The 14,762-nt window shown below is 45.3% G+C and overlaps 1 protein-coding gene across 1 annotated transcript in view; it reads left to right on the forward strand.

Moving 5' to 3' along the window:
• NUAK1 (NUAK family kinase 1) overlaps window positions 1-14,762 on the forward strand; it is a 77,770-nt gene that overhangs the window by 40,172 nt on the left and 22,836 nt on the right. Inside the window, exon 3 of the mRNA XM_033220803.1 lies at window positions 13,703-13,854. Coding sequence (XP_033076694.1) covers window positions 13,703-13,854 — 152 coding nt within the window. The remainder of the gene's footprint in view (window positions 1-13,702; window positions 13,855-14,762) is intronic.

The raw sequence follows: 14,762 nt of genomic DNA on the forward strand, positions 1-14,762 counted from the left end.
CCGGGCGTGGTGGCTCACGCCTGTAATCCCAGCACTCTGGGAGGTCATGTTGGTAGAGATGGGGTTTCATCATGTTGCCCAGGCTGGTCTCGAACTCTTGAGCTCAAGTGAGGTATTTTTGGTGGATCCTCTGGCCTCACTTGAGCTCAAGAGTTTGAGACCAGCCTGGGCAATATGGTGAAACCCCGTCTCTACCAAAAATACAAAAAATTAGCTGGATGTGGCGGCACATGCCTGTAGTCCCAGCTACTCAGGAGGTTAAGGTGGGAAAATCGCTTGAACCTGGGAGGCAGAGGTTTCAGTGAAGAGCCAAGTTTGTGCCACTGCACTCCAGCCTGGGTGACAGAGTGAGACCCCATCTCACAAAAACAAATAAAATAAAATAGTACTAATAATAGCAAGGAGTTATTGAGTGTTTACCTTGGGCTAGGAGGTGTGCATGTACTATCTCGTTTAACCCTTATATCTGGGAAATATGAAAGGTTAAGATCCCTATTTTTTGGTAAGGAAAATTCAGCTTTAGAGGCAAAGTCCATTTTCTAAGGTTACCAATTAATAAGTGGTGGATCCGAGAGTTGAACCCAGGCAGCGACACTCAGAACTCGGTGCTCTTGATACTAACCAGGTCATTTGGTGGTCTGCAGAGACTCCTCATTGAAGGGAAGTATTATTCTAGACCCTGTGATATGGAGAATTCCCAGTCTTCATAGAGGTTGCAGTCTTACATATCTGACAGCATTAAATACTAGCTTTGTAGCATTTTAGAAAATACTTCTGCCAGCATCCAAGGAAGAAGGTTGGGGTTCACATCTGTTAAACTCATAGGTCAAGTGTTTTCTAAACTGCAGAACACCATGAAAATTTGATTTTTATATAATCACAATACCCACAGGCCCGTAAAATCTGTGACTTCACTGAAGCAACTCTGCTGCTCACCAAATCTCAAAAATAATTCCTTTCAAATGTATCTTTCTTCAACCAAACCCTGGGGTTAACTCTCCTATTGACCCATGGGTGAAGGTGATTAACCCTCAAATTTGTCAACTCTGTGTAAATACAAACATAACTGGCTTCTAATGCTAAGTAAATAAAAGAGGATAGATGTACGCTTTTCAGTGTGTGATACTGAGGGGAGCCTAATCAAGAGAAAAGAAAGAAATCTCTGGCACCATCTCAAAGAGGGACCCCTGTTTCCAGTCAAAGGAATTCCATTCTCTCAGCAGGGAGGTAATTGACAATATGGAAAAAACAGCTGAAAAGGAAGTACCCACTGGAGCTTTCAACTGGGTTGCCTAGGATGGAAGAGATAAAAACAGCTTTTGCCTGAGGTTCTGATTTCAGGACCGAAGTTCAAACATCAAAGGCATGCTGTCTCACCCCCACTTCCCCTTTGAAAGCCTAGGAGACCCGATCTGCAAAACCACTGAGAACAAACATCTTTAGCATCTCATCTGGTAACAGTCCGGTATATAAAATTGAAAAGGTGGGTGGAGGGGTGGGGGAGATTCGGCCTGTGACTTCCCTTTGACACCCTTGGTTTTGGTTTCTGGAAATCTCTCCTCTTGGCCATGCAAGATTGCATCTCTTTATGGGTTCTTTGCATTGTGATACGCTGGAACTGGCCAACCCTTTCATCACTTCAACTATTTTAGGTAAGGGTGATCTTGGCTTTCTGGGACAAAGTTGGAAGCCTCTTTGGCATTTGTTAACTGTGATCTCTCATCCATTGGAAGTGTTTCTCCAACTTGAAAAGAAACAAAATAGACAAACGCGTCCTTTGATAAGCATTTGAATCTCATGCCCCCACCCTGTGAGCCTTAAGCATCCTGCCCACGAGAAGATAAGTTATAATAAGTCTGTATTCTCAAATATTCTCTAAATTCCCACCATGAAGACACTTTGGATGAGTGCACTATCAGTTAAAAGCTCCTCTCATCTTACTAGAGAAATTGCACTACAATATGCTTTTGCAGGCTACCTGTGCTCCCTGAGATTTGGATAGGTCTTTCTGGGAGGAGATATCACTCTTGGTGAAAATCACTGCTCTAAAAATCCAGAGAAGCAGAAGAGAAATCAAGAGACAGGGGCTGTGGAAAAGCCTGTATTCCTTATTGTACACGGCATTGCCCCCACCCCCCACTCTGACCCCCAGCTTGTGGCCAGGGGCAGTGGAGCTTGTGTAAGATGTTTCCGCAGAACCCAGCACAGGTCCTGGAATCAGAAAGTGTTGCTGCTCCATCTTGTGCCCCTGGAATCACCTCTTGAGAATGGCAGGAGCCTGGTAAACTGCTTAATAATGCGTTTGAGCAGCAGTTCTCAAAGGGCAGTCTCGGACTAGCTGGAGTCTGCCCCAGACCTGCTGAATTGGAAACGCTGAGGGTGGGTTCCAGCACCCAGAGTAATCATTAGCCCTCCAGGTGGCTCTGATGTACACCCAAATTTGACAACCCCACTGTGCTAGAAAAACCCCTCCACAGAAGGTTAGAAGCAAAACCTTCCAAATAATTGATTCTTGTTTCTTTAGAAACAAAAGCAGGGCTGCATTTCTAGCATCAGTTATTTGGAAATACTTACAAGCAGTTTATGTTTCTCTTCTCAGACACAACTGTGCTACTCCAGGGTTCTCAGCCAGGAAGATTTGCAAGCAGGTCCTGATTTAGTTTCTTTTGAAGGCAGAGAGTGGCTGAATTGATCTAACAAGATCAATCGTCCTTAACATTACCCACTGTTCTCATTCATTCATTTGCTTATTTAGTCTTTGAATCATTCATGTGTTTTACAAAAATGTATTGAGCACTTTTGTTCCAGGTACTGTTCTATTAACACTTTTGTTTCGGGTACCATTCATTAAAGTCACGGTGAAAACCGCAATCACTTCTGCACCAACCTAATAGTAGGGCAAGAGTGTAAATTCGTCATCCACATAGGCTGAGATTTGAATGAGCCAATTGCACTGCCAGTTACTGCTGTGTGACCTTGGGCTAGTGACTAAGCTCTCTGAGGCTCTATAAAATGGGACCAGTAGCTAGCTACTTTATAGATAATGTAGGATTAAAGGAGCTAGTGAATAAAATTGCTAAGCACCATGCCAGGGCCATGCTCAAGAAATGGAATTGATTATTCCTGATGTCATATCTAGGGATCAGTGAGATGTCCTTTCTGGCTGGAGTAGAAACTTCTGTCGGGAGGTTGGAGAAGAGAAGAGTGAGGCCAGCTTGCCTATCAGTGATTCTGAACGATGGAGGCACATTAAAATCTCATGAGGAGTTTGTAAAAAATGCTGATGCCTGGGTCTCACCCCCAAATATTCCAGTTTAATTGACCAGGCTGAGAATACAGACTTAATCCTGCAACAAAGAGAAAATGAGCCCTGCTCTGGAAACTTGTCTTGGTCTGATCATTTGTCATCAGTGAATTCCAGGGAAGAACGTGTGTCTGGCGGCAGTCACCAGTGAGCAGCGAGTGATACCTTCGGGCTTGGTGTACTTAGTTAGCTGTTGGGTTGCTGCCCTCATCAGAGACTCAGAGCCCCATGAAACGGTTTGTTGAACTTGGCAAAGTAGTGTATTATGCTTGTGTTTACTCTTTTGAACCCATGGCAAATCATTGAGCATTTTAACACACTCCCTCTGCTGCCAGATTCACAAGTTCCACATGAAGTCCCTGCAGACTGGATCCGAACTGAGGACTCGCCCCTGTTCGTAACACAGCACGGGAGAGTTCTCTTCACGTGTAATCATGTGAACGAGCGCTTCAGCTGTGGGCCTGTCCAGCCACGTTTCTAATGAGTTTCCTATTAAGTTAGCTATTTGACCTTCAAGTTATTATTTTCATTGTTTTCTTTTGATTACACCCAAGTCATTTTTCTAGAGGCAGGAGATCAGAAACAAAACAGCTACAAACTAGCGCTACTCCCAGGCTGTCCTGCCTCGCCCTCCTGGGTTTCCTGGAATTCAGTATTTTCCAGTGCCTTAAATAATGCCACTTATACTTGACACTAATGTTTAGAGAAAAAAAAAAACAAACCTCTATTGCCCTTTACTATGGAGTCTTTCGGAATGAACTGGGATGGCTTTCTTAATTTGCACAGTCACCAGCATGCATTTGGGAAGGCTCACAGAGCACAGAAGAGGGGCCTCCACAATGGCCATGTACAATAGCGGGGATTTGGATATTGAAAGGGGGGTCAGATTAGATGAACTGTGACTTTTAACCTGCAGAGTCTGGGATTTTTTTTTGATTTGGGGAATTTGTGCTCCCCGCCATGACTTCTGACAGCAGGTACCTCTGGTAGGTATGGCTTAGAGATTGGCACCCATGCTTGGAATAGCCCTAGGGACCAAAGAATGGAAGAGAGCTAGGTTTGCCTTCACTTCAGCTTTTACTGGGGGCTGCTCGAATCCTCTGATGTCTTTAAGTGTTCTTTCGTTATTTCTGCCATTCCTCCACCTCCAGCCCATCACACACATACCTCAAGGGCACGAATGCAGCCTTGGGTGTGGACTCTGCCGGTGCATACCCGTAATTCTGGATTTGATGTCTTCCTTAGTTCCCCTTTGCTGCTGAATCGGAACAGCTAACACTTCTGCTTATACTCGCTGCGGTGTAGTGTGATAATACTTACTATGAGGCGTAAGGTAGAGGCTTCGTTTTAGCAGAGGAAGAGCCTGCAGTACAGAAAGGCTAAGTAACTTGCCAAGGTCACCCAACTGGGAAGTGGCTGGAGCCAGAGGTGTGATGACCACGGGCCTGGCCTTTCCACCTTGGTGAGGTTGTGAGGGTGAGATGAACCCTTGTATCAAAGCCCTCTGCTGGGGTTTCCAGGGGTGGAAGACTAAGGCTGTCTTCACAAAGATATTTCTACCCCCATCCCTGCCAGAACTGGGGAGCATGCTTTTTCAGAAGTTCACAGCATCAAGTACAAGAACACTTGCTTCTTTCTGGGGGTAGTTGTGAGAGGTTCTGATCAATTGCCGGGGCTTTCTCACATTCAGGATTGTGTGAGTGAGTTGTGTTTTTTTTGAGAGAGAGAGAGAGAGAGAGAGAGAGAGAGGTGTGTGTGTGTTGTGTATGACACAAAGGCTGAGACAGAGCAATAGAGGGAATGATCAGGGAGGCTCTGGAGTGCGTGTGTGTTACTGAGTGTGTATCATGAGCCTGTGGTGATGGCTGATAGAGCCCATTTCCACCTTAGGGTCTTTCTTGGTTTCTAGAAATGCTCCCCAGGGATGGTTGTGGAAGGAGGGTGGAATCCAGTGGCTTGTCCAGCATGGTGTTGTCAAGTCGCCTCTCCCACACAACTTCTCTCTCTATCCTGGCCACATTCCCTGCCTTCCTAGGATTGGATATTGGGCCCCATTGGCACTATTAATCCTAGCAGGCATGGATGGGTCTTGGCAAGGCTTCTGCATCCCCTCTTCTGCAGGTGGCTTCTACACTTTCTTACCATTTCTTCTGCCTTCCATGGAGTCCAGTCTGGCCGTGGGTGGCCTCGTTGGCTGTAGTTCTCTTCGGGCATGCCAGCTAACATCTAGAAAGAGTTTTGGTTCAAGAAAAGACAGTGAGTGAACAAAAAAGCTTTTTGTTGTGCAAACCAGGAACTGCACTGAATCAACTCAGACCAATTTATTGACAGGGAGATGCCAGTTTACATTTCTCATCCTCACTGCTCTGGGCTTTCAGATTCAAGAGATCAGAGGACCATTTAGTGAAGCCATGAGCCCACGAGGTGTTTGAAATTGACTCCTAGGGAGGAAAGTTTTGAAGAACGAATCTTGTATTGACGAAATGACTCGGTTTGCAGACAGTCCTTTCGAAGAAAAGATCACTTCATTTTTGAAGTGAAAAATAAGCTACTTTCTGTAAGGATTGTCCTGATCTTTAATAAAAGAGCACCCATGAGGACTGGAAAGGTACTTCGGTCCGAGATTTTTGGGAAAATGACAAAAACGCTGCTGCCTAGGGAGGCAGTGCCGTGGAAGAAATGGCAGCACCCTGGATGCCACCTAGGAGACGGAGCTGATAGAAGGCAAAGGTGTGAAGAGAATTCTCTTGGGGCCACTCCTAGGCCCTAGGCCTTTTTTATTAAAATCAACAGATGGGCTGGGTGCAGAGACTCACACCTGTAATCCCAGCATTTTGGGAGGCCGAGGTCGCCCGATGGCTTGAGTTCAGGAGTTTGAGAGCAGCCTGGGCAACATGGCAAAACCGTGTCTCCAACAACAACAACAAACAACAACAAAACCCCCATAATAATAATAATAATAAATAAATAAATAATAAAAAATTACAAAGATTAGCCAGGAGTGGTGGTGTGTGCCTGTGGTCCTAGCTACTTAGGAGACTGAGACAGGAGGATCACTTAAGCCTGGGAGGCAGAGATTGCAGTGAGCCGAGATCTTGCCACTGCACTCCCGCCTGTGTGACAGAGCAAGACCCTGTCTCAACAGACAAACAAAATAACCAACCAACCAACCAACTAACCAAAAAACTCAACAAAGGACTCTTCCTCCCTGGAGGTTACAGAAAGAAATTCTCCCTTTTTAAAAACCCACCCTTCCTGGCACATCCTGTAAACTGGTCCTCATCCTCTCTGCTTTCCAGGCCTCTTTCATCCAAAATGGCCCAGTGTATTCTGCTGGGCATCACGTGGCCAGTGGATGCTTAAAATCCCAGGATATCCTCACTCATCAGCGTTTCCCTCAGACCAGAGCACTGTTTTTATAATACACATTTTCTCAAGTTCTACACGTTGTGTTATTAACCTCGAGAGCTGCAGGAGGCAATCTCTGGGAGCTGGGTCATTAGCCTGGTTGTGAAAGCCAAATGATCAGAGGGCAGAATGGGACTGTCAAACCGAACATCTGATGAAATTCAGGATTACTGTGGAGAAGTAGCTGTTGCTATAGCAACCAATCCCTACTCTTCTTTGAAATGGAAAATAAACAGCAAACAAGAAAAATAATTTAAGTTGGTGTCTGGGAAGAAGGAAGGCCTGCTTGTGGAACAGTTGAAGAAAAAGGAGAGTTTGGGTATTTTAGGATATGTTGAAACAATGGTGAAACTATCTCAAAAGCAAAACCCGAGTCATTTTTGGGTGGTTCAGTTCCATGCCTGCTTTTTCTAGAAATCTTTTCAGGTTCCTTCTGGGTGACTTCACTGATCTTTCTGATTGTCCAGGTACTTAAAGTCTGTACTGTACAGGTTAGCTCTTGAATTATTTTTTAAGTATTGGTCGTTTCCAACTCGAAAGCAACTCCTTGGGGGTAATGACTGTGCCTTCTCCTCTTTTATACTCCCTTTGACACATAGCAAAATACTCAGATTGATGCCTCAAATAGGCTGATAATAAAGCTATTTCAGAAAAATCGGTGCGATTGGCTCCATTTAATGAAGGAGAACCTTTATTGGATGTAATGCGAAAAGCAGAACTGGATGATGGAGGAAGGGGGTGGAGAGTCGTGGCAGGAACATTTGCTTTTGAGTTGCACAAATTTGCCATCCAATCCCAATAAAAATGCATACAGATATGCATCAAAAGACATGCACAAAGATATCCATAGCAATACTATTCATAACAACCCTCAACTGGAAACAGCCCAAATGTCTATCAACAGTAGAATGGATAAATAAACCACACGATACATTCACATAATGGAGTACTCTAGAGCAATGAGAATGAACAATCTTTGATGACACTGAGCAACATAAATTATTCTCACAAACATATTGAATTAATGACAAAGGAAATATACTACATGATTCCTTTTTTTTTTTTTTTTCTTTTTGAGACGGAGTCTCACTCTGTCACCAGGCAGGCTCACTGCAACCTCCTCCTCCTGGGTTCAGGCGATTCTTGTCCCTCAACCTCCCGAGTAGCTGGGATTACAGGTGCCCACCACCATGCCCAGCTAATTTTTTGTGTATTTAGTAGAGATGGGGTTTCACTATGTTGGCTAGGCTGGTCTCGGTCTCCTGACCTCGTGATCCACCCGCCTCGTCATCCCAAAGTGCTGGGATTACAGCCTTGAGCCACTGCTCCTGGCTATGATTCCATTTTTTAGAACTTCAAAACTCATCGATGATTTTGGTTCATATTCCTCATATTCATGGTATTGGTGTATCTGTATCTTTGGGGAGATGATTAATGACAGAAAGAGGACATGGCAGGAGTGCTTGCAGGGGGCTGGCAATATTGTTTCTTGATGTGAGTGCTGGTGCCCTATTTATTTATTTATTTTTTTTATTTTTTGTTTTAGAGATGAGGTCTCACTATGTTGACCAGGTTGATCTTAAGCTCCCAGCCTCAAGCAATCCTCCCATCTCGGCCTCCCAAAGTGCTGAGATTACAGGTGTGAGCCACCATGCCTGGCTTGGTTCCCTATTTATTTTATTTTATTTTTTTTTTTTTGAGACAGGGTCTCGCTTTGTCGCCCAGGCTGGAGTGCAGTGGCCGGATCTCAGCTCACTGCAAGCTCCGCCTCCCGGGTTTACGCCATTCTCCTGCCTCAGCCTCCCAAGTAGCTGGGACTACAGACGCCCGCCACCTCGCCCGGCTAGTTTTTTGTATTTTTTAGTAGAGACGGGGTTTCACCGTGTTAGCCAGGATGGTCTCGATCTCCTGACCAAGTGATCCGCCCGTCTCGGCCTCCCAAAGTGCTGAGATTACAGGCTTGAGCCACCGCGCCCGGCCCAGCTCCCTATTTATAAAGTAGGGATAACATGGATCCCTATCTCATAAGATTGTTGTGAGGAATAAGTGTTTTAATCCATGACATGTAGTAACTGTTCAATAAATGTTAACTATTCTTATTACAAGCGTTCTAGGGAAGGAGAGATCCCTGTCTGGGAAGTCTCCTGGAAAAAATTGAGCCCTGAACAATTTCGTAGGTCCAGGATCCTGGATGCTGTCCTGTGCCTTGCTCCTGTCTCTTGGATTGTTCTCGGTGATGTTTGGTTGCCTGTGTGGCTTACCTGCAGCTCCCTGTGGGCCTTCAAGGTCTTGTGCTTTATTCATCGCCCTCTTCTTTCTCTCCTCCTAGTCTCTGGCCCTGCCAGTTGCTGGCTTCTGTTTCTGCTCTGTTCCCTTCCTCTTGCTGACCCTTCTACCTGGCCTGCCTTTCCTTCCCCTCCAAACTGGGAAAAGTCTTCTTTCGGTATCCCCAGTGCCATCTGCAGAGTAGGTGCTTTCTGCTGTGCTAAATCCAGGCTCTGCACCACCTGGCCATGGCCCCAGTGCTGTGGGCTGACTTAGGCTGAGCTAAGTTTCTATTCAGGGATTTAATTTTCCTGGTAGGCCTGGCATGTCAAGGGGCATAGTTTTCCTTACCATTCTGGAGCCACCAGGCTTCTGGGTAAAACTGTCTGGCCAAGAGACACAGGCTTTCATTTTTCAGAAAGGAAACCCTTCCCAACTGGTAGAAAATAAGCTTTTGCTTAGTGACTAATAACATAAACACAGACAAGATTTCTGGGCTTATAAATAACCAGTTGTAAAAGTGCCCAAGGGAAGCAGCCGTTTTTTGCTAGAAGAATGGCCAAGAGTATCCCTGTCACCTTGTAGATAGTGACCTTAAGCATGGGCAAAGGAGCGTTGGGCCAAGGGTGCGGAAGCTGCTCATTCTTCAGTATTAATTCCCAAGGCCTTGCTCTTATGCATTATAAATCCTAGACTATTCTGGAAAAATAACACCCGCTCTCTAAGGTCCTTTCCTGCTCGAAAATGCTGTGATTCTGCGGCAGCCACAACATGTTTTAAAGAGCGATGCCAGCAGGGAGAGGAAAGTCTTAGGGTTTTGTTTTGCTAGAGCTGCCTAAGTGGCTGATGAAGTAATTATGAGAACAGCTTCCATTTGTCGAGCACTGGCCAAGGCACCGTGCTGAGGGCGAGAGACCTGTGAGGAAATTACTAGTCTCATTGGACTGATGAGGAGGCCGAGGGTCAGAGGAATTGAGATATATGAGTAGTAATGGAGTGACTGAGAGCTTGAGGGCAGCAGTCAGACTGCTGGATGCAGTGCTGGCTGTGCCTCGTACTCCCTGTGGTTACGGGAATTATTATTCACCTTGTCCCCAGGTGTTCTCGTCTGTAAAACGGGGATCTTCATAGTTTCCAATCCTTATGATGTAATTCATGCAGAATGCTTGTTAGCATGGTGCCTGCACATGGTAAGCCTACAGCAAATTTTGCTGTTACTAAGAAAGGCTTCAAGAAGCTTCATCTGTAACACCCCTAGCCTGCTTGATGAAACACTGAGGTTCGAAGTCTAGGAATCTTGTTTGCTGTCAGTGAATTTAAAGTGGCAGTCAGGGCCTTGACCCTGAGACACGGGCTGCTTCCTATGAGGAACTGGGGGATGGTGTCCCAGAGCCAGGCCTGGCCGCTTGGACAGTTCTCTGACCACCTTGCTCACTGGCCCTGCCTGAGAGAGTGAGGGGCCAGTTTTGTCCCTCGGATATCATCTCATTCATCCAGTGCTTCCCGAACTGGCTCCATATGAGTTCTTCTGGATGCCGATTGGGGGACTGAAATGGCCCAATCAACTGGCAGAACTCTGAGTTAAGGAAACCAGGCTCTCTGAGGACAATCAAGTATTAACGTTTGGCTTGTGTTTGAGCATGGAATTCTTTTCTTCTTCAAGACAGCTTGCAGAATGAGTACCCCATGGAATATGCATTTGGAACTATTTCTTGACCCCTCCAAATGCAGTCAGCAGGGAGGCAAGTGTGAAAGGCTGGCAACCAGTAAGGATGGGGGTAAGGGGTGTCCTTGGAGGTGAGACAGGTGGACAGATTTGCGATATATTTTATTTTATTTTTATTTTATTTTTGAGATGAAATCTCACTCAGTTGTCTAGGCTGGAGTGCAGTGGTGTGATCTCGGCTCACTGCAACCTCCACCTCCTGGGTTCAAGCTATTCTCCTGCCTCAGCCTCCCCAGTAACTGGGATTACAGGCACCTGCCACTATGCCTGGCTAATTTTTTATATTTTTTGTAGAGATGGTTTCACCATGTTGGCCAGTCTGGTAACTTCTGGCCTCAAGTGATCCACCTGCTTCAGCCTCCCAAAATGCTGGAATTACAGGCGTGAGCCACCGTGCCCGGCTGGACTCGGGATATATTGTAGAGACAGGATCAGTAGGACTTATTGATGGAAGCTGCTTAGTAAAATATTTGGTGTATTGGACTGTATTGAGCCGAATTGTGTTTACGTCTCCTTGATACCAAATCAGTCAGTTGGAGAGGGAAGAATCCAGCCATTGAAACAGCCCTTCTGCCTGTGTGAGGCAAGTGGTCCACACCTCCCGATAGTCACTGTAGGGCCAGAGGCTTTGGCTCCCTTAAAGACGCACCAGACTCTTTGGGCTGTGAGGCTTCTTGTTTATTTATCTGTCAAAGTACTTTCCTTCTTCCTACATCCCTTCTTTTTAAAATTAGAAAACCTGCTGCCCTCTCCAGGGCCTATCACTCTTTCGTTTTTGGGGCCTGAGCCATGCATCCCGAGGCAGTCGGGATGTTTCCAGTTTCCAGAGTTTATTGTTAATGAAAAGTGCACAACAGGCTGAAATCCCTGGCAGGAGCCAAAGCTGCAGGGTACACCGAGGCCAGCAGACGCTGGAGCAGCCAATTTTATCTGGATGTTCTCTCCTCCTCCTCCCTGCCCTCCTCCTTCCCCTTCATTTTATCAGGGAGGTTTGGCTGGACTTGAAGGAGCCAAAAAGGAACTGGAGGGGTCTGAGCTTCTAGCAGCCAGCAACAAGGTATGGGAGGACAGGGAATCCAGGCCTAGGATAGGTTCCAGGTTAACTCAGTTCTTGGATGTGTGTCTGCCTTGGTGCTAGGCTCTGGGGATGAATTAGTATTGATAGCAACAATACTAGCTAACATTATTGAGTGTATGCTGTAAGGGGAAGGCCTTGTAAACACTGAACATACCTGATATCAGGAAGTCCTCCCAGCAGTTCTAAATACTTGCTAATATTATTCATGTTTTATAGTTGACTAAACTGAGGCCCAGAGAGGGCAAGCAACATCCCTAGAATCACACAGCTCTAGGAGTATCTCATTCCAACACTACAGTTTTTAGCTCTGTCCATCTAGGCAGAGGACACGGATATGTAAACCAGGAAATAAACCATAGCACAGTTTGCATGTGCTCAGAGGCAAGTATTGACTAGTGCAATGGGAGGGGTGCTGTGGAAACCACGTATGAGCACATTCTTGGCTAATGAATTAGGGTGCTGGGCATAGGGGCCTGATGGAAATGTTAGAAAAGTGGATGAGATGGAGGGAGGTAGGCAGGGGACCTTCAGGGAGGGTCTTGGGTACCCTGCAAAAGTTTTTGTACTATATCCCTTAAGAGTGATGATGGATTTCAAAACAAATACTGCTTATTTTATCCTTGCTCAAAGGATCTCTTATGTGAAAGTCCAAAGTATGAAACAGGTGGCAATGGAGTGGCTTTGGACCCTGTCATTTGTGGCCTCCCTTCTCCCTGCCTCCATGCATGGGTCCCTGGCCGTCTGCCTGGAACCCTGACTTTGAACATCACAGCTAGACAGCATCAGAGTTGGAGAGAAAGAAGCATTTACAAGCATTTGGGGACACTGTTTCCTTGGTGGTGCGGAGGTTCAGTGAGAAGGGGCTGGACCTGGTGGCAGGGAACTGGCTTGAGATGACAGTAGCAGCAGCCTGGCAGGCTGTGGCGTTAGCTCCCCATCCGTGCTGGGGACCGGAGCCTTGCTGATTACAGCCAGCTCTTTCGGAGGCCATCCATCTAATGGTTCTGCACTTGATCTTTGAAGCCAAACTGCCTGATTGCAGGCTGTGCCAGATTCTTAACCTCTGTAGAACTCAGTGTCTTCATCTTTCAAACGGTAAAATTACAGATATTTCCCTGATCATTTGTTGTAGGGTTTAAACGAGTCAGTACATGTTGAGGTACTTAAAACCTTACACACAAACTTGGTGCATAGTAAGTGCTATATTGTTATTTATTATTAATGTTCAAAAATGCCTTTATGTAGTTTGAGTTTACTCATTTAATAAATATTAACTGAGCTCCTACTATGTTACTATGTGCCAAATGCTGTTCTGGGTGCTAAGGATACACCAGTGAGTGAAACTGGATAACCCCCTTTTACATTTGACTGGGGGAGACAGAATAAATAAATATATGGAATGGATGTGTAGTAGGGCTGAGAGGGGCCCGTGGGATCGTGCATAACCTGGTGGGCGACATTAAAAGTTTTGGGTTTTATTTGCCTGAGGTGGGAAGTTATAAAGAGATGACAAGATTGAGCACCCATTTTGGGGTCAGAGTAGCTCTATTAGGACTGGGTACCTGGTCTATATCCAATGGTTAATAAATTATTAGTAGTGTTTATTGTTACCCATTATTGTGTCTACAGGAGAGCCGTTCTGGGAGAGGGTTGTGAGAATGATCTTACAAGGAGAGTGGGGTCCTCAGAAAAGAGAACCACATTTCCCTTAGCATGACAAAGGCATGTCCAGGAACAATGGTGGTGACACACACCATTGCCCACCTGGCAGGACAGCACACCCAGAGCCTCGTGATGCTGAATTGACTGATTGGTCCTCTGCCTGGCGACGTCTCCGTTGTCCTCTCTCGCATTCTCTGTAGCATAAGCGAGCTTGTTGGCTAAACAGGGTGTTTTGTGTATTGCTGTTTTCCCTCTGCAGTGTTTGAGAACAAAGATAAGATTGTGATCATCATGGAATATGCAAGCAAAGGGGAGCTGTACGATTACATCAGTGAGCGGCGGCGCCTCAGTGAGAGGGAGACCCGGCACTTCTTCCGGCAGATCGTCTCCGCCGTGCACTATTGTCACAAGGTACGGCTGCGACTGGCCCGCAGCTTTGACCATAGATGGTTTTTGTGGCACTGCATGATTTTTTTCCCATTATAAAAGTGATATCTGTTCATGGCAACGTGTATGGAGAATTTATGAACTAGAAATAAGAAAATTACCATCACCCACGATTCTGGAATCCAGGGATAACCCATTTTTGACAGTTTCGCTTGTTTCCTTTCAGTTTTCTTCCTCCTCCTTCTCACATATTTTTTTTTTAGGCAAACTCTTAATTTTGAATAATTTTAGATTTACAGGAAAGTTTCAAAGGTAGTACAGAGAGTTCCCATCTATGCCTCACTCAGTTTACCCTACCTAATATTAATATCTTACATGTCTGTGATACGTTTGTCAAAATGGAGACACCAATGACCTTTTTCTGTTCCAGCATCCAATCTAGGGTACCACACTGGATTCAATTTTACATCGTTTGTGTCATGCTTTTTTACTTAATATTTTGATCTAAATGTTTTCCTATATTATTAAAAATTCTTTGTGATACTTGATCATTGGACATTGAGGCTGTTTCTAATTTCTGGTTATTACAAATAGTGATCAATATCTTTACATATGAATTTTTCCTCTCATGTGAATAATTTACTTAAGAGAGATTCCAAAAGTAGAATTACTGGGAGAAATGTTCTTGAAACCTTTCTATACTCTTGGTCCCTTTTCTTGCATAGGTCACCTACATGCACATACGTCTTATTACAGCACACCTTGATGGGATGTGCTCAGAAGATAATCCAAGCTAGTTGGGAGGCTGAGTGGGGAGGATTGCTTGAACCCAGGAGTTCAAGACCAGCCAGGGCAACATAGCAAGATCCATCTTTGAAAAACTTTTTTTAAAGTAGCCAGGCATGAGGTTGCACACCTGTAGTCCCAGCTGT

This window comes from Trachypithecus francoisi, unplaced genomic scaffold, assembly GCF_009764315.1.
Source record: "Trachypithecus francoisi isolate TF-2019V2 unplaced genomic scaffold, Tfra_2.0 Lachesis_group11, whole genome shotgun sequence".
Lineage (NCBI taxonomy): Eukaryota > Metazoa > Chordata > Mammalia > Primates > Cercopithecidae > Trachypithecus > Trachypithecus francoisi.